Source organism: Neolamprologus brichardi, chromosome 4 (genome assembly GCF_056152115.1).
Source record: "Neolamprologus brichardi isolate AB-2024 chromosome 4, ASM5615211v1, whole genome shotgun sequence".
Taxonomy (NCBI): domain Eukaryota; kingdom Metazoa; phylum Chordata; class Actinopteri; order Cichliformes; family Cichlidae; genus Neolamprologus; species Neolamprologus brichardi.
In genome coordinates this window covers 24,076,345-24,096,065 of record NC_142107.1, presented here as the reverse complement: position 1 = coordinate 24,096,065, position 19,721 = coordinate 24,076,345, and the positions used below count along the sequence as shown (strand labels likewise).

Sequence of the window (19,721 nt, the reverse complement as noted above, 5' to 3'; positions counted from 1 at the left end):
CTTAAAGCCTCGGAAGTGTCATTTTTGGACTTGAGTGAAAACTTGGGCATATCGGTGTGGCGGCGGCTTCGAGCTGATTCATAACTCTCGGGAAGAAATGGCCACCAGAAAGCACTAAAACAGGTACGGCTGGGGTTTTTATCTCCACGCGTTAAGAAGGGCTGTTGATTTAGTCGATGTGTCGGTTGTCTTGTTGTCGTGATTAATGTGTTTGTTCTCTCAAGCGTGCTCCGATTTCATTGTCTTTTTTCCACAACAAGCAAGCTCCAACTTTTTCTCAGGTTTCCGACCTTATTCTGAGAAGCTGACGACAAACTAGTCTCAACACCAACTCGTGTATATCTACTCTTTGTCCTCCCTCTTCATCACCTCTTTATTACCAGTTTACGCCTCATACTTTACAACTTTCTCGGCAGTTGGTCGAACGCTCTCCTCATCCTCTTAAATTCAGCCTGACAAGCAGCACGAAGCATCCATTAAGTTTGGGTTTTCATGGAAAAAGTTGCTACCTGCTAAAAAATACTCCATGCCGATTTTTTTAAAAAACGTTGTAAATCTTTTCAAAGTAAATAATATTTTACTATGATTGATCGTTTTTGCTGCCACTCGCGTAAACGTGGAAAACTAGTGATTTTCTAACGGAGTTCGGCTCAACCCAACTTTAAAAGACATCCCAGGACCAAAAATATGAGAAATTATGCGGCGTGACTTACTTTATTAAACATTTTATGTATTCTTGATTTTTTTAAAGACGACAAGAGCAGCTCTATATTTTAAATTCTTCTGTCATTATCGTATTATCGCCGTCCTCTTTCACTTACACAAACAGCACGTACTGTCCTTTAGGTTAGACTTTCAGTCAAGAGTGTTATTACTTTTAAATAGTTTTTATGCCGAATTATTTTAAACAACTTATTTATAATAAAAAACAATGTACTGTTTTGTTACGACTTATTATTGTTTGCCGACACCAGCACAAACTTAAAAATGGGAGTTTTTCCAGCAGAGTTCGGCTCAACTCAACTGTTGGAGCTCCAGAGCATGAGAAACCACGCAGAGTGAGCTATGCAGTCACACATTTTATGCATTCTCGAGCACTTTTAAAAATACTGGAGAAGCCCCTGCAGTTGGCGGTGGGCGGGAGTTTATCTAGAAAATAGCTGCAAAATACGGAAGTAACAGAAGCGAGCCACGACATGTCTGATGCCTCCTGCGCCGTTAATAATAATAATAGCGTGGGTTTGCACTTGAGTGCCTGTCATAGCTTTCCTGTTGCATGTGCAGCTTGCTCAGAGGAGCTGCCTCAGGCCTCTTTAAGGACATTCTAGCTGAGCTTTATCAACTTTACATTCAAATGCACACATTTTGGGGCATTTAAATGCAACACTGAGGTTGATTTTAATATATATTCAGAAGAGGATATGTTTGTGGCCTCTGACATGCAATGTGTCATCTTTATTGTTTTTATTGTTGGCATACGGTATTTTAACCTCTTAGCATCCAACCATTTTTATTGACTCTTCACCCAAATGAGACTTCATTTGAAAGGTTGCATCTTCTAGTTTCTTCTTGGAAACTTGTGCTTGTTTAGCATGAAGCTAAAATCCGAACTAAGGTCATGAAAAATGACCTATTTACAGCCTCACCAGCTTAATTTCCTGTTCACGATGTAGTACACAGTATAACCATCGTGATACAAATTCAGTGTTTTCTTTCTCCGTCTAGGGCAGCATTAGATAAGTGTTTACAGCCCTGCTCCCTGATGTTTATTGAAGCAAAGACTATTGCACAAGTAGAGCATGAGTGGAGATGCACACTTTTAGGATGTCTCAACAATGCACAAAACGTTGTTGTGGGTAAGGCGGAAGTATTCCCTGTGGAGGAAATCTTGTATAATAATGAGAAAAGGTGAGAAACACTCTGCGTTTGTGGCTAAAATAGTTGTGCTTAGACAGTAAAACAGCTTAATAGTCCAAAAATTCCCAAGAGATTGACTCAACTGTCATGTGTGGCAAAGAGAAGCATGCCTTTGTTGATTGGATAATTGCATACCCAACTTGTAGTTAGAGCTTGTTTATAAAAGCTGAGCTATAAGGCCTATTTTTGACACACTGTAGGCTTCATTTATTTACACACAGGTCTTAAAAAGCACTGATTTTTGACTGCTAAAGTGTCACAGCTGCAGCACACGTAAACGGTGTGGGGGAGCTTGAAAGCAGGACAGCGGGTCATCGCTCCGTGCAGGTTGACCTAAATATCCCAGAGACACAGACGGCTGAACTCTTTAGAGAATAAATAAAAAGTAGGAGGAGAAATTCCTGTTCATTTGTTTCTAGCCACACCCGTGTCATCTAAACAGAGAGGGGAACCAAGTCGACCTGCTGAGCGCTCAGAGAGAGGGATTATAAGCCACAGGATTACAGAGACAGAGGGAGAGAGGGCCTGCACCCCTCTTTTTGAAGGGTGTAAAACAACGTCTGGGCTGTTAAAGGAACGTGAGAGTCGAGGAGCAGTGTTAGCAGTGGGCGCTGTTTATGTCAAAGTGACTGCATGCCTGTATACTTATTTGCATTCACGTGTATAAATATATATACTGGGGTTTTGTTTGGAGGCATGACACTGGATCTCTGTGTCGGTTGTCTGTCTGTGCATCAACAGAAAACGTCCTGTTTAGTTTGATTCAGGTGACTGGTTTGGCAGGACTGTGCGAAAATCTTGAGCGACCCCTAATTAGTTTGTTTTATTTCAAATGAGCCAGATTTTAGTGTAACAGTTTTTTGAAGTGCTCTTCAAAAGTTCTCCAGCTCTCTGAAGGTCTTTCAAAGTTCTTCACTGGCTGTGTTTTCACTCATTTTCAGTCCGGTCCTTGCACCTGACTATTTTCACAGGTTTACTGATTTTAAACTCTGACCTATTAACCATTCGGGTATAAAACGTACGCTGAAGGGAGAACTAGCGTTGTGTCTACACAGCAAAGATCCAACTTCAAATTGTATCTTTTTGCATTTTGTTACTAGCAGCCTGTCACAAAAGCACAGCCTGTTCTCATTTCTTTAGATGAATGTATTAAAATGCTAAAGGTAAAAGTTTGACAGGAATAACAGCAGCAAAGTGATTCCCAAAGAGAGCTATTAGCCAAAAACCTGGCATATTTTGGCATGTTGTGCAGTGTATCCTTAAAACTGAACAAGTGGAGGACAAAAAATATCTACAGCAGATGAACAGCATGTGAAAGTCATTAAGAAACGAGAAAAAGGAAAACAGCAAAGAGAGATGCATCTGTACCTTCAGCTGGTCTCAGTGGAAGGGCGGCTGTCGAGACGCCATTCTTACGAAGGGAAACAGAAAGAAAAGGCTGACATATAAAAATGACACAAGAACTGGACTGAAAATCAGCAAAACAGGTGTTACAGACAAATCTGGATTTGAAATGTCTCGTTCTAATCATGTCCAGTATTTATGGACGAAGTCAGCAGAGAGGTGCAGCAGTGAGTCTGCAGCCGTCTGTAAAACACGGTGGAGGCTCTGCCATTGTTGGGAGCTGCATCTCAGCACGTGGTGTTGGACATCCCGTTTTGTTCCACCGTGCTGTACCATCTGGAAATCCTCTGAATGCAATGATCTCAAACACACTGCCAATGCGGTAAAAACGTACCTGGATAGAAAAACACACAAGCATCAGTCATGGATCAGAGCCTCAACATGACTGAAGCAGCGTGGGATCAGAAACAGAAACATCCAGAAAGCTTTGAATGTCCTTCAAGAATCTGGAGAACAGATACTTAAAGAAATCACAGAAAGCTGCCTCAGAGTTCAGGCTGTGCTGAAAAATACCAAATGCTTTTATTTGGTAAATGTTTTCTCTTACATACTGTGTTTCTATGTATGATTGCACGTTTCGATACGTCGCTGCACCTTTTTCTTTTTTTCCTCGGAAAATATAAAAAGCAAGTGGTGGCTCAAGACTTTTGCACAGTAGCAAAACTCCATTGAAGTAATTTTAACCTTAGTTTTTGAGGTTTTTTTTAATCACACTGGAGTTTACAGTATAAATTATTCGACTTATCTCCAAGTTTCACTTTAATCACCAGGACTCATTAGCAGGGGTTAAAGGTTAAAAAGTATTTGCTGTGCTGGATTTCTTGTATAGATTACACCTTATTATTATACCTTTCCTCCATAACCTGCAGCAGCGGACCACATGTGACACTTTGCATACTGTATGTGGCGGGAGCGCGATGCATTTTAGTAACTTCCTCTTTAGATGCTTTAAAGGAAGCGTGGCCGACCGCAGCAGGTAGTGTCATTACTTTCAGCTTCGAGAAGGACTTGGCTCAGACTTAACGCACCTGCTTCACATAGAGACAAAACTCGCGATCCAACGTGTCACTGAATGTTGCCGAAGCATCAGAAGGTTCATTAAGATCCAAGCCAGATATTCTGTAGCATGAAGATCATTTAATCCAGCGGTTTTCTGATATATTTCGTTGTTCTATGTCAACAAAAAGATATTTTTTCCAACACCGCCTTCACCAAAATAGATTCAGAACTGGAGTATTTATACTCCTCAGAGACCTCCTTCCAGGGTCCTAAATTCACTCAACAAGCACCAAATGCAGATGAATATTAGCCCCAAAGCAGTGGTGTAAAAGCTGTGCTCAGAGGAATTATTATCATGCAAAAAAGACTCGAAATATATAATTTCTTACTATATATAATGAATCATTTTTAATGTTTTTTTATTTTGTTATCTCACATTCACCCCAAAATAAAGAAGAACACAAAAAACCTTTAAATGTGGTTTTAAATACAAGCACAGAAACTATCAGATCACATTAAAGTGATCCAGTAGAAGAGTTTAAAGGATTAGGTGTGAATGTTTGTCGGGTAAACATTGAGAGAAAATAAACACCACAATTTGTGGGAAACCTGTGAAATAAACAGATTAATCGATGAGATAAAGGATCGGTTTTAAATGTGTAACCTGTCAGCAGACACCTCTGACAGGAAGTCGTTGAAGGCTGGTGGTAATCCACCTCAGCTTCACTTTCATTCTGTCTACAGAGCTGCTTTTATCCCCTTTGTGAGGACAAGTTGCTGCTTCTCTCAGAGGTTTGTGGTTGAATTTGTTTTATGGTCTTAATTTTCAAACTTACATTAAAATAATTATTAAAGTGGACGCTGTTACAGTACTTTGACATTTGCTCAGGTTCACTTATCTCAGAGTACTTTGAATAATTGAACTCAGGTGATGCTTTCCGTCATACAGGTAAGATTAGATATGTTCCTGTGACTAATGTCTCGTCTGTTCGTGGCCTTTGAGTGTCCAGATCCATCCAATAAGAGTTCAGCTACGCTCCTGCAGCTGATTGGTGCTCCTAGAAATATTTTAGTGGAGATGCAATAGCAACCACAAATCCAGGAAAAAAAACACATTATATGAAAGCTAAAAAATGATTTGCATGCTACTGGGAGAAAGAAGTATCTGATCCCCTACAGCCCAGCAGGAATAACTGCTTCTCCTGATCGCAACTCGTTGTGTGTTCAAAGCTTACCTGTCCACAGAATCTGTTCCAGCCTCTCCAGCAAGGTTGGGCAAGACCAACGAGCTATCAAACATCAGGAAGACGCTGATAAAAAGACTATCAGTCACCATCGGTCTGGACCTCCATGCAAGATCTTTGCTCGTGGGGTGAGGATGATCATGAGAAAGGTGGCAGATCAGCCCAAAATGACACGGGAGGAGCTCGTTATCAAACTGAAGGCAGTCGGGACCACGGTCACCAAGAACACCGCTGATAGCACACTGCAGTGCATTGAAATCTTGCAGGTCCCCCTGCTCAAGAGTGCGCATGTACAGGCACGTCTTAAGTTTGCCACTGAACGTCTAAAACATCAACTCGACCCGCCATGTTTGGAGGAATAGATATGCTGAGTATGACCAAAAGAACACCATCCTCAGTCAAGCGCAGAGGTGGAGACGTTGTGCTTTGGGGCTGTTTTTTAGGGCTACTGGATGACTTCATCGCAGTGCATGGGGCCGTTTCCATAATATCTTTGTACTGGTCTTCAAGCATGACAGTAACCCAAAACATAGACAAGTGGCCTAGCCAGACCTCAGTCCAGTCTGAAAATTTGTGGAGCAAGCTGAAGCTTTGAGAAGAAGAAACCCAAAGGATTACAGAGTTTCTGTAAAGAGGAGTGTGCAAACTTCTTACACTAATCAGGGTTTCTTCACCAAGCACTAAGTCATGTTTGGCTTATTTTACTCAGTGACATGCAAATCAAGTGAGGTGGAAGTGATGAAATGATCATTTCCAACGCTGAACATAAAACGAAGCAGCACAGAGCTGAGAGCACAGCTAAATAAAGAAGAAGCTAAAATATGCAGACTTCTTGTAAAGCTTTGTGCCAAAGCCTTTACTCTACTACTCATTTTGAAGCCTTGGCTACTTGTGAGAGCTTGATCCACATTGTTTTAGTAAATCAGGAATATTTCCAGTGCATGTTGGCCAGACCTGCTATGTGGTCTCCTCTTTTGGTGGAAGAAGAGGCTCTGCTGGCCTCGTTACGAGGTAACCTCCGACGTCTGCTGGGATGAGATTCGGCACCTCAAGGTCCGAGGCCGTGGTTCATGGCCGGATTAGGGTGGATTTAAAACTAGTTGCTGCCTCATGTGGAGAATTTCAAGTATCTCTGGGGTTTTGTCATGGTGAGAGACTGGAGCAGGTTGATTAGTGATGTAGATGCTTTAACAGTTGTGCTAAAGAAAGAACTGAGAGTGAAGCTGTTGGTTTAACTGTCAATCTACATTCCTCATCTGTGGCCACGAGCTATGAGTCTGAAGGAATAAGATCATAGATGAAAGAGGCAGAAATGAGACAGCTGGGTTCAGCTTTAGACAGAGAGTGAAGACATCGGAGTAGAGCAATGGAGCTTTGACCCGAGAAGCTTCTCCAGTTCAGAAACCAAATCCAGGTGGTGAATCCCAGGAATTTAAACCTTAGTGGGGTTTTCCTTTATCTTGTTATTTAATGAGAGGTGAAACATCTTCACAAAACTTAAAGGAGTCCAGTCAGTTTCTTTTCTCCTAAGACTACCATGACCCGGATGACTGAGACCCTACACTGACATATCAGAGTGGAGCTGCTCCTCCAAACTGAAAGGAGCCAGCTGAGATGCCTCCTGGGCCCCTCCTAGGTGAGGTGTTTCAGGAATGTCCAACTGGGAGAAGGCTCTGGAGTGATCTCTGCTGGTTTGGGAATGCTTTGAGGAAAGCATCGAATCACATGAATCACCCTCTCGGATTCGAGTCCAACGAATAAACTAAATGACTCAAAGTGAAGTGAACGGTTTAGCCGTGAGGGAACTGGATTTTTAGGGAGGATAAAGTTAAAATAAATAAAATCCAGAACACCATAATAATGTTTTTATTAGGATGTTCTAGGTTTAATAGTCTGTGGATGCTAAAACTGTAGCTTCCTTTAAACGATCGACAAAAACGAGGTCCACAAAAATCATTTGAGGGCTAAAAAATGTCTAAAAATTTAACTTTAAAACACTCTAAACAGCTCAGGGACCCTCCAGCGTTGATTACTCTGATAAACCTGAGTGTCTGCTGTTGTAAAAGTGGTCTTAGAGGTCATTTGGCTCCCGGTGCAGAGACGTGAAGACGGACAGAGCTGCAGTTTTAAAACTAGACGAACTCCATGCTATCAGTTTCCAGTCGTTGCTTTTGACATTAAAATGAAGCCAAAATCAGTAACAAACATTATTCTACTGATGTTTGATAATCATATTAAGGTCACAGGAAGAGGCTCATTAAAGCGTGTTTATGATCATTGTGGGGTTTTATTTTCGTAGTTACGTGAGGCTGGCGGACCACGCTGAGCATTGTACGTAAAGGTCGTGAAGAATGTGGTCCCACGCCGCTGCAATGAAACCAGAAGTCCTGTGTTTTCGCCGTGTCGTAAAGCGGCTGGTACTGCGGCTGGCTGGCAGCAGAGGAAGTGGTTTACTTGTTGTCTCATTTCCTCTGTCACTGAAAACGCTCAACGCACTTGGTTGACTTGAAGTTTTTCTAGCAGAAGATCGAGTCTGTTACTCTGTTATTGGTTATTCGACACAGCAGCGTCTCTGCAGAGGTGATTTAGAGCGCTGTGGGTCGTTTGTCCAATGAGACGTCTGCATCGATGAGTCACGACCAGCTACAGGACACGCTGGTGTCCGCTCAGTCACTCTGAGTCACTCGCTTTGTGCCGTAAACAGTTAATTCAATGCAAAGCTGCCTTAAGCCTGCGTCCTTTCTAATGGCCAGCAGGGGGCGACTCCTGTGGTCTGAATGTAGAGAAACCTGAAACACTTTACAGCCAGGTTATGGCCCCAGTCTTTAGTTTGCAGGCTTTGTGAATACAACACGATGTTCATGCTGTAAATTATGGTCACACTCGAGGTGAAACAGAAGATGAAGCGTCAGGGACACCGTGTGCCTCTCAGGGACAACACGTTTCTGTTTTGTCTGGGATTTAAAAACAACATGATTACTGAGGCCTGATTCTGTTTGCTGCAGTCATTTTTCAGCCTCTGTCATCTGTGCAAATACATCTTCTAAGTGTTTAGTTTCAGGTTACGCTGCGTTCTGGGTGTGTTTAGTAAGTGTCCCTCCCTCGTGTGTGTGACAGCAGGCCGGGAGGATGTCTGTGGAGGTGGACGTGTTGCTGCAGGAGGCGAAGGAAAGCATCGAGGCGGCGCAGAACTACCGCAGCGAACTCCAGCAGCGCCTGCATGGCCTCAACCAGGCCCGTAAACAGGTACTGCATCCTGATTTGTGATGCGCTTTACTCCCCCAGTGCTTTCTTTGTCTGTCTCACTGCACCCGCTCACTCTGAAAGACTCGTCCAGGCCCAGGCGCTGTGATTTGTCTTCGCTCCTCACTCAGAAGAATCCCGGGAGAGTAAATTCTCCCCCCTCCCTCCCCTCTCCCTCTCTGCTATCTCTTCCTTCCCCCTGCTGTCTAGTTTTACCCCTCCAGCTGCTCGCAGTAAACAATGCTGCTGTTTCCTGTCGCTGTGGACGCACAGCGAGCGTTAGAGGAGAGATTAAAAAAGGAAAGCGGGAGAGAAACGAGGCAGATTTTGATCCAAGAACATAAAATATGGGATTGTTGTTTTTTCATTCAGAATAAGCAGCAGCTGCAGTTCCTCTAGTCTCCACAGGGGGCTCCAACAGTGAGTCAGTCTGGTTAAAATGATGGATAGACGTGTGCACAGGCTGGTATAAAAATGGGTATCTATAGATAATTGAGGGGAAGGCATAGAGTTGGCGGGGGAGGTTATTTTACCATAAAGACCATCTTCCAATGAAAATGACCGGCTCCTGCTGACAGCCTCCACCTCACCTTCCACACTGAGCGACAGAAAGCTGAAGCACGAGAGCGCCGACTAACCAGGACAGGAGGGCAGCCATTAAATTCAAAATATAGCTAAAAATGCTGCCACCAGGGGGCAGTAGTGGATGATTCTGGGTTCAAACATCTCTTCTTTTGGTGATTCTTAATTGGCTGTAGGTGTGGGTGTGAGAGTGTGTCACGTCTCTCTGATTGGACGCTTTTAGCTGTACCCCGCCTCCAGCCCTGAGCAGCTGATAATCACCTACACTGTTCAGTGTTATATTTGAAGTTGACCCCACCCCCCTTTGAGCCTAAGCATGTTAGGTTACTTACACATAAAGTGGCTAAAAAACACTAATAAAGAAGTTAAAAAGGAGATTTCCTGGTAAGCAGAAGAGGATGGATGCAAGGAACTGTAAGTGATGCTCTGATGACTTGATGGCGAGGCTGAGCTGCTCCTGTAGGTGTAATATGTAGGTGACCTGGGACATAATCATGTATTCCTTTGCTCCACGAGCAACTTCCAGTTGGTAAATCTGCCTTTTTTCCCAGTTTTTATCTTTCTCTGACATGATTTCTATCAGAGGGTTGCTGCTGGTGCTGCTGGTGATGATAACGGTGTCTTTCCAGCAGCTTTAGCTGCTGTCTGTGATCCGGTTACTTTGAATTCCTGTCTGCCTTTCCATCAGTGTTTTGTCTCCTGCAAGAGTTGCCACGCTAACTGAATCAGTGCGGTCTCAAACCAGAGCACATAATGTATCACAAAGCAAACCTGAGCCCCTCCAGCTGATCCACACACATGTACAGTTTGCCTCATCCAGAGAAACAATCTGCAGACCTGTTAGTAAAATTCGATGTGGGATGTTTCATTTGTTTTGTTAGTGCAGCTGAGACTCCCTCCACCTCCCTCAGCTGTTCCATCGCACGTTATCCTGGATCGAGATGTGCTTTCTTTTCTTTCCCATGACCCGCTGATTTCCCACAGAGGGAGACGGCTCCCCACCAGATTATAGCCCAGGAAACATCACACACACACACACACAGCGAATAAGGGATACCAAAGTGTGTGTTTGAGATCTGAGACAATGCTATCACTGCAGCATCTCTCTCCTTGTAAGAGGAAAACTATTTCTGTCCTGCCTCGTGTTTGGATCATATCTTTAGTCTTATTTTACTTTTCAAATCCCAAAATATTGATAATTGCTCATCTGTGTCCAGCTGATAATCCTCAGGATATGATGGAAAACCGCTCACACACACACAGAAAGATCCGAGTGTACTCTGGCAGAGCGGCTTTCCGTCGTCATACAGTCGCTGCTTTATCAGTGCAGCAGTTGTCAATCAGCCTTCCGTTTCCTGCCATCGCTCTCCGTACACTCATTGTGAAATCTCACTCTGTGTGTTCTGCAAAGAGGAACTGAAACATGACCTCCGCCGACTGCAGATGACGAGTAAGTCAGCTTCCTCATGAGCTGCTGGTGTGTGCAGTCGGTCCGCACCGCCTCTGTGTGAGGTCATAGCGCTAACTGCGGCGTAACTGTTGCTGGTCGTTTAATGAAACTCTATCGGTTCTTCCCAAACGAAACCCCAGAATCAACCGACTGTTTTTTTTAAAATGTATAATAACTTTAGTACGTGTGATGAAGCCCTGCAGAATTTTACCTTCATACTCTGAATGTTTCCTGATTGATAAGCGCTTAAAGTACAACCCCACAACAGCTGGGACGCTGTGTGCACCGTAAATAAATACAGAAGGTGATGATTTGTGCATCTCAGCACAGACTGCGGGTCTCTGTGGCAGCTGGAGACGAGCAAAGTAAACGTTTCTACAACCAAACAGCTGGAGGAAGATTTTTACAGCTAGTCAGGTTAAAGGGCACCAGGTCAGGAACATCATCGAGGCAGAGCTTCTCAGACATAAAGATGGACACAAGTTCACCAACCCGTTCCTCTATGTGAACATCTCAGTATAATCTCATCAAAAGGCTCTGAGATGAGGACAAAAATCAGGTAACCGTGATTAGGGCTGCCACAAACGATTATTTTGATAGTCGACTAGTCACCGATTATTTTTGCAATTAGTCGACTAATCAGATCATCATCCATTGGACGTAAAACTACAGCTTATTGCACCAGCAGCATCTGCTCTTATATAACTATCATTAGCTTACAGCTTTAAGTGTTTACGGTATGTGCTAACTAAAAATAAAGACGATGATAGTTTTTTAAAATTTAATGAAAAAAAAAGCCAAACAATAACACTTTTAAGTTATCTAAGTGACTTATATATATTTAACCTGAGTAGCAAAAGACGGCGGTGGGTTTGAAGCCGGGAGTCCGGTGTTCTCACGGCTCTAGTTAGCCTAGCCCCCGGCTAGCTATCGAGCTAGTGGGTAACAGACGTCTCTGAAAACGTCGGAGCGCTTTTAAAAATATGTGGTGTCTTGATAAACTGAGCAGATATTTGAGGTTTACACAGCTACATTCTCGCCTGAAAATATGTTAAACGTTTATTTTGTGACCCAGAAAGAATAATAAGAGTAATATTAAAACTAACTAGCTGCCGCCATTGTTGGAAACTGAGCTGGGCTGCGCTATGAATTCTGGGACACCGCTTCTTCTTCTTCGTGGTTTAACGGCAGCTGGCATCCTTGTACATGCAGTGCTGCCATCTTCTGTTTCAGTCCGTTATTACACTCTTAAATCCTACTACTTATTCCTGCGTCTTTTGTGATCTTACAAAGCTTCAAACGACGCGTCGACTATTAAATCAGTCGTCGACGATTTTGATAGTCGACGTAATCGTGACTAGTCGACTAATCGTGGCAGCTCTAGCCGTGATCTTCAGGCACTCAGGCAGCGCTGCATTAAAAACAGGCACGATTCTGGGATGGAAACGAGTGCACGGGCTCAAAAACACTTCCAGAAATCACCGTCTGTGCGACCTTTCACCGGATGAGATCATCTGGAGCTTCACGAACTCACAACAGGACAAAGAAGAGGACTGCTGAGCAGCGAGAATCCTCCATCAGGCATTTGTCTCCCAACAGTGCAGCAGCTGCTCACAGATGTTTACAGACTGATGTTGAAGGAGAGAAGATGCTCCGCAGTGGGAAACACGACCCCGACCCGACTTTTAGAAACGTGTTTTTTTTCTTGATGGTCTTGAGACCGAGCGCTCAGACGACACTGGCAGGTTGAAATTTGGCACTTTTGAATTTGCATTATTATTGTTGTTATTTTTCAGCTTATGTTACAATTAGTGTGTGACGATCTGTCACACTGCCCTTAAATGTTATATTTTCCCTTCATGTTTATTTTAGAGCTCACTCTTTGGCTAAAATCTGTTTGTCAGGAGCTGAAACGAGCAAAGACAAAAGAAAACACAAAGCAGCACCAATAAAAAACGAGGAGACGTCTGATGACAGAAACACTCGGTTATGTCGTTCTCTCGCATCCTCACCTGTTTTTACCTTCTTCCTCTTTGATTGGTGGCTCAGATTCGAGGCAGCTCGGGTCAGGCCCGCGAGACCCTCCGGAAGCACTTTGCCGAGCTGCAGGCGGCAGCTACTCGACTGCTGGCGGAGCGGCTGGCTAACCTCCTGACCGAGGTCGACACCATCGAGGCCGACAGCATCAAGCCGCTGGACGACTGTCAGAGCCTGATCGAGCACGGCGTGGGCCAGGCCGACGAGCTGCTGAGAGAGGGTGGGTCGCACAAACGCTGCCACGGACACAGCTGCAAAATATTCTTTTCAGGAAGGAGAGACGATGATTTACAGCCACCACAGTTTTCACAATTATTCAGAGCAAAAGCAAGCGCAGAAAGATGATCCATGCTTATTCTGTGCAGGAGAAGCAGCTCTGCGATGTGGTCTCGGAGAAAAGGAGGACAAGCTGGGCAGCTTCACGAAGAAGGCCATGCACATCCAGCTGGACAGGTGATACAGGCGACGGTGTTTAAAGGAAAAAGTTAATCAGCTGCTGTTTACAACTGTGTGCGTGTTTTCCAGCCTGCCAGAGGTTCCGGCGTTGGTGGACGTGCCGTGTGTCTCAGCCCAGTTTGATGACTCCCTGCTGAGCCTGCTGAGGGACCGGGTGGCTCGCCACGGCGCCGTCTCCTCCCACCCGCCCGTGCAGATAGAGGAGCTGCAGGAGAGACCAGGCAGCATCCTGGTTCGCTGGTGTAAGGTCAGCAGGGGTAAACGGGACACACACGGTGCTTTTCCAGGTGAAGAGACCGAGCAGGAAGCTTGTTGGAGTTTGCAGAGCGTAACAAAAGACCTTATCAAACCCACGATCTGAGATAATGCTGATTGTTTAAAGTCCCATCGCACCACACAGAGGTGGGTAGGAAGATCCTGTCAGCTTTCAAAATAAAAGTTCGCAGGCAGGCTGCTCACTCACTCTGTAAAACGCTCGTAGTGGTGTGACTTTTAAAAAAAGCAGACTACTCGACTCAAACAGTGAAAGTTAAGGTCGGTGTAATGAGGAGGTTAAACTGCCAGTGTATTTAAGGGCTCTTTGAACTTACTAATGACATTTCTTGATCATAAATGGACACCAGAAGTTCAGAGAAGTCCTTTAAGTTTGAGTTTTCACAGCATTTAAACTTCACCTGAGTGTCAGCCTCTGCAGTGAAGTCTTCTCTGCACCAGTCAGCACTGTGTGTTTGTGTGGATAAAAGCATGAAGTTTATTTAGTCTCTGGTGGAAACACTCGTGTTCCTTTAAGTTTGCAGCTCGTGGGGAAAGTTTGTGCCGAGGAATCGCAGCTCAAATATGGACATTTGTTGTTACAATGTAAAGGAACTACATTATTCTGCATCTTAATTAAAACTGGACGTTATTGTTTGTGCATCAGGTGGACGAGGACTTCGCGGCTGCAGATTATCGGCTGCAGTACCGGCGCTCCGGCAGCGGGGGGAGCCAGTATGAGGACGCCTACATCGGGCGGGAATCGGAGTTCCTGGTTCTCCACTTGGACCCTCACACGGATTATTTGTTCAGGGTCTGCGCCCGCGGGGAGGGTCGCACCGAGTGGAGCCCCTGGAGCATCCCGCAGACGGGCTACACCACGCTGGCACCGCACGGTAGGTGGAGACATCCGGCCGAGCCCCTAAGAGAGGGAAACCCTGTAGCAGCAGACGGTGAAGTTCACTCGTGTCGGAGTTACTAAAGCAAATCAAAGACCTGCATCTCTTCCCAAAAGCCTTCCAGGCTTTTAAGGCACTAAAATCTGATGCTCGTCTGTTTCTTACAGACGAGCATCAGTAAGAAACAGATTTCACCTCCTGTTGGCTACAGATAACTTTAAATATTATTACTCTATCGTCCTTCGAGGACCTCTGCCTCGTCTTTGTGACCTTTCTCTAAAACATTTACCAGTTTTCATTCTGTTTTTAACTCTCAGACCCTTTAACGCCTCCCGGGCTGCAGCTGAAATAACAGAGCTGTGAATGCAGTCGCGTTGTAATTGTTTGCAGGAACCGTGACATCATCACAGGCCTGTAGGCATTTATGTGCGCAGGACTCGCTGCAGCCTTCTCATGCAGTCACTAGCCAATCAGTGCGCCTCTAACAGGAAGGCAGCATCTAATGGAAACATCAGCACGAACTCTGTGTTTCTGTGCTACCAGCAGAGACCGTCTCTGTCTCCACTGCAGTGTGGAGCCGTGTTAATACCTAAAAGGTTAAATCAGGTCGTGTGATAGTCCGCTAACGAACGCTGTGTGTTTGTTTTATCTTCCAGAGTGGCGTTCAGGGACCGAGGGCTACATCCTGAGCAGCAGGAAGAACATCGCTCTGCGCAATGACTCCTCCCAATCGCGCTGCCCTGTCCTCTACTCCAAAGCGCCCACCTACTTCTGCGGCCAGACGCTCACGTTCAAGTACGCCCACAACAAAGCTTTAAAGATGGAGAGCTTTCCATTTCTCTCCTGGACGTCACGCACAGATCGTATGTAAATCCACAGCCAACGGCGTGTTTTTGTGTCTGTGCAGGATCTCTGCAGCAGGTCAGATGGATCGGAGGGACAGTCTGGGCGTGTGCATAGACAGCGAGAGTGAGGAGGAGTCACTACAGCGGGACCAGGCTGTCTGCATTTCCACCAACGGTACGCCGCCTCAGATAGACTTCAAAGACTCAGCTTGTACAGGGCGAGTCTGCGCGGCTCACAGCTGAGGATTCGAGCCTGAAACTCGTCTCCTCGAAAATGTTTGTTTTTTGGCAGATAGGAAAGGCTCTCACCGCCAGCCGGTTTCTTCCTGTTAAAGGGGAGTTTTTCCTTCCCACAGTCGCCAAGTGCTTTCTCAAAGGGGGTCGTTTGATTTCTCTGTATTAATCCAAGCACCTTGAGGCGACTGCAGTTGTGAATCAGTGAAATACAAACAAAACTGAATTACACCAGAGACAATAGTGCACTTGTCAGGGACTATTTTCAGTGGCGGATTAATTTCTAATGGGTCCTTTTCAAAGACTGTGAATAAATGATGAGGTCAGTGCAAATTGTTCTTGTTTAGACACAAATATAAACACAATGTTTAAAGTCGAGGCTTTAAAATGGAAGGAGTCACTATCAGATGGCGGGATCCACGGGGTCTAAGCACCACGCTACTGTTTTCCTACAGCGGCACTTTAAGCTTCATTGAAGTATAAAAACAGGCTGCAGACTGTTGATTCCATTATTTTTCAAAAAACTGCTCTTGAAGTCTCTAATTTCTGTTGATCAGATCTGAAAAGTCATTTCCTTCAAGTTCTGATGCTCTGAAAGGTTTCTCTTCATGAGGCTTTCTGTGTGGACGGCGTGTTTTAGATCAATGGTTTCCCTCCTGGTGGGAGATGGAGCCGTTATAGGGATTAGATTTCCGGGCAGGACTGTGAGTATGGACCATAATTTAATTTATTCCCAGTTATGGGATGTATAATGTTTGAAGCCTCTCACTGAAAGGTGGAGCCTTTCTGTGGTGGTGACGTGTTGATGCAGAAGCAAAGAGCAGAGCATCATCGGAGACGAGGAGACAAAGAGACTTTAAGCAAAATCACCGAAGCTGAAAACAGGAGAGTGGAAAAACCTCCTGAAGTGTAGAATTCCTCCCGTGGGAAGCATTTAAACGAGATGCTTGAAAATTAAACTTCAAACTTCAATTTAACTAAAGTTCAGCTTCAATTCTTTTTTACGATAAATAACAAATGTTGAATTCTCTCAAACTTTTTCTCCTCAGGTGCCGTTTTCGTCAACGGGAAAGAGATGACCAACCAGCTGCCCGCCGTCACCGTTGGCTCCGCCGTGACCTTTGACATGGAGGTGGTGAGCCTGTTCCCCATCAGCAACAACAACACGAGCGAGGGCGGCAACTTCAAGCTGAGGGTGACGATCGGCTCGGGGAACCGCGAGGTGGTATTCGATTGGCTGGTGGACCAGCCGGTGGACTGCCTCTTCTTCGGCTGCTCCTTCGCCCACTCCGGCTGGAAGGTGCTCGTGTTTTAAGACGCCGGCTCCTCCAAAGTCCTCCAGTCCAAACATTTCTGCTCCTCTTTTTTTCACCTCACACACACAAAAAAAAGCCGCTCGCACGTCTGTTGGGTTGAAGCTCAAACTGCAGCTCCTGTCTTCGGCTCGCTTCTGCAGTGACGGTTTCTGCTGTTTGTAATCGAGTCCGTGGACAGAGTTTCAGTCTGAGGACTAACTGTCCCCTCTCCTGCAGTCCTCTCACTTTCTGAGTAACACTGATTGAGCTCAGCCGTCTTCCATCTGCACATTTACCCAGTGAGGTCTCGTGTTCACACCAAATGGAGGGTGAACCACTTTGCAGCCACTCAGAAGCCCACAGCATTCACCCTGATATCACGTTACATGGTTTACCCTTCACTTTTAGAAACCTCGAGTGGCAGCCACGACCCTCTGCAAAGCCTTTGTTTGATGTGGACGCACTATTAAGTCATCAGAGATAATGAGAAGTAGCTCGAGCCCCTAACCCTGAGGTTTGGACATGATTAAAAGGACTGTGTCGTTTTTGGCGTTTGACTTCTGAGAAAATCGCATAATTTCATAGCACAGGGTTACTATGGTTACTACAGGTTAGGGTTACTTGGACTTCACGGGTTATAGAGGAGGATAAAACCAAAACCAGTAAAAGTGCTGAGGAATCAGATTTTATCCATAAACCTCCACGTGGCGTTTGGGAACAGCAACCACACGTTGGCATCGAATAAAAATGGCTCGTTCAGAATTCTCTGACCAATCTGATCCTTCAGAGCAGCAGCACAGAAATATCTGAGCTGAAGCTCCATTTCAGGACCTTTACATGTTAGCCTGCGGTTAGAGTCCTGCATGAAATCAGACGAATACAGTGGCTAAAAGTGATGATTATCAGGGCCAAGACCTGAAGTTCCTCTAATGTCCACTAGATGTCTCCAAAGGTCCCCATAGACTCCCATGTTAAAAATGTGCAACTTTAAAGCGGAAATAAACATGTTTGCAGCCTGATACAGAAGCTGTTTTGGTCTCAGTGCACAATTTTTCCTTCATAACATTTTTTTGAACTCATTTAGATTTTGTTGAGGCTTAAAAGCTGACAGACAGCAGGCTGTAAACACGTCTATTTCTGCTGTACAGGTGGACATTTTTAACATGGGAGTCTATGGGGACTTCTGACTTGATCTTGACTCTAACCTCGGTCACCTGTGTGACCTGGATCAACATGTAGAAATCCAAAATGTGACGCTGAGGCTTTAAAATGAAATCTGAATCATGCGTCCCAATTTCACAGCTGATGACTGATTTCTGGCTGACAGGTGGTGCTCTGAGCCTTTCATTATGTTTTTGCTTTTTTATTTTTTTTTAGTTACATGGTTACTTTTAAGCTTGCTGACAGTATTTAAAGCAGGAGGAGGGCGTCAAACGGCAAATGATCCGTTATCATTTCTTTCAGCAGCCATTTTAACAAAACAGTCAACTAAACGGAGTAAAGTCTGTGGTAATGTACAGGAAGTTTCCCCATGGTTTTTCCTGCCCTGCCAATTTTTTTTTCATGCTCATGTTTGCACTCTGGTGGAGCAGAGGGCCTGATGTGGTTTAAAAATGTCTTCAGATGTCTTAACATTGCGAGTTTTCCTGCGTAGCTTTTTGTTTTTACATACGTGTTCTGCACACACACTGTCATAGGATTTATCTGCTGCAACTGCTCACTTGTCTTGCTTTTATTACTCGTCTGGACACATTTCAGCCGCCTGGCGTAATCTGTTATCAGCTGATACAAAGACAGGCCAGGACAGCTTGTTGCTCACAGATGTTCTCCTGTTTTCCTGCAGAACTGAGCACAGTGTTACGTGTTTTTAGAGAACTGTGGGACTCTGGATTTGGTCCAGTTGATGGTACAAAAGTCCTGAAACCAGCAACCTCAAAAAACCCTCCTTTTATTTTATTTTTTGTCTGAAGGTGGAGGAAACAAACCTGTTTGTGTCAAAGTCACATCAGTGACACCTGCTGGTCAAACCTTTGTATTGCATGTGTGTTCACTGCTGGGCTCTTCACATTGTGTTCAATAAAGGTCATCATGTGATTCTCAGTTTTGAAAATATGATGTATTGGCTTATTAATGACATCAATGCACGTTTTTTAAAGTTTAATTTGCCTGTTTAAGGGGCAAATGTATTCTAATCTGTGCTGCCCCCAGTGGTCACGACAGGAACCACAACATCAGTTTGCTAAACCTCTATAAAGACGTCTGTGCATCTTCACCATCTTGAGTGGATGACAGCTGTTCATGAAGATGTTTCACCTCATGTGGGGAGTCACTAAGGTCACATGTGGGACAGCATCTGGATTATAGTTGGAAGTGTTTGAAGTCTTCACTATGGCAACGAGATCAGCTTATTTCACTTCTATTGGTCGCTGTATTTTAGAAATGCTGCTGCCTGCATTTGTGTTGTAGTTCCCTACTGCAGACACAAGAGGGCAGTAAAAGTAATTACCAACAATAGTTGTGTGAGCAGTTAACGTTAATACTTTGAAGATTTGAAAACCCGGCGTGCAGATTGCTTTGATTTTTTTTGTCTTTCCAAAAAGTTGTACAATATTATATTGGAACAATCATGCAGGAAATGCTCCATACATAATATAATTTATAGAAAATATAAATCAACATTTGTCTATAAATGAAAAGTACCAGATCAGACACAACAGCCTTAAAAGACTTTATCAAAAATACCAAACAACAGCTTTAAAGTCAGAGCTCTCAATCCAGCAACATGAGAGGGAAGAGCCACGTGCAATCAACCTGTGCAATCACTTTGTGATCAAGTCACCCAGAGGTTTGGGATGTTGCACCTC

The 19,721-nt window shown here is 44.5% G+C and overlaps 1 protein-coding gene across 2 annotated transcripts; it reads left to right on the top strand.

The window, feature by feature from the left end:
- Window positions 1–18,957, top strand: crlf3 (cytokine receptor-like factor 3). Of its 2 annotated transcripts, none has more exons than XM_006801936.3 (9): window positions 1–123; window positions 8,682–8,810; window positions 12,889–13,096; window positions 13,242–13,329; window positions 13,402–13,579; window positions 14,252–14,480; window positions 15,140–15,278; window positions 15,391–15,503; window positions 16,612–18,957. In XM_006801936.3, exons 2-9 carry the CDS (start codon window positions 8,694–8,696, stop codon window positions 16,875–16,877), a joined length of 1,338 nt encoding a protein of 445 aa, XP_006801999.2. In that variant the 5' UTR covers window positions 1–123; window positions 8,682–8,693; the 3' UTR covers window positions 16,878–18,957. The 2 variants fall into 2 exon arrangements, with proteins under 2 accessions (XP_006801999.2, XP_006802000.2); XM_006801937.3 differs by having other exon boundaries at window positions 20–123; window positions 8,685–8,810.
- Window positions 18,958–19,721: the final 764 nt, after the last annotated feature.

Coding starts and splice junctions, on each gene's coding strand:
- crlf3 (XM_006801936.3), top strand. CDS start 8,694: ATGTCTGTGGAGGTGGACGTGTTGCTGCAGGAGGCGAAGGAAAGCATC. Junction 13,097..13,241: donor CGACGAGCTGCTGAGAGAGG/GTGGGTCGCACA, acceptor TATTCTGTGCAG/GAGAAGCAGCTCTGCGATGT. Junction 13,580..14,251: donor TCCTGGTTCGCTGGTGTAAG/GTCAGCAGGGGT, acceptor TTTGTGCATCAG/GTGGACGAGGACTTCGCGGC.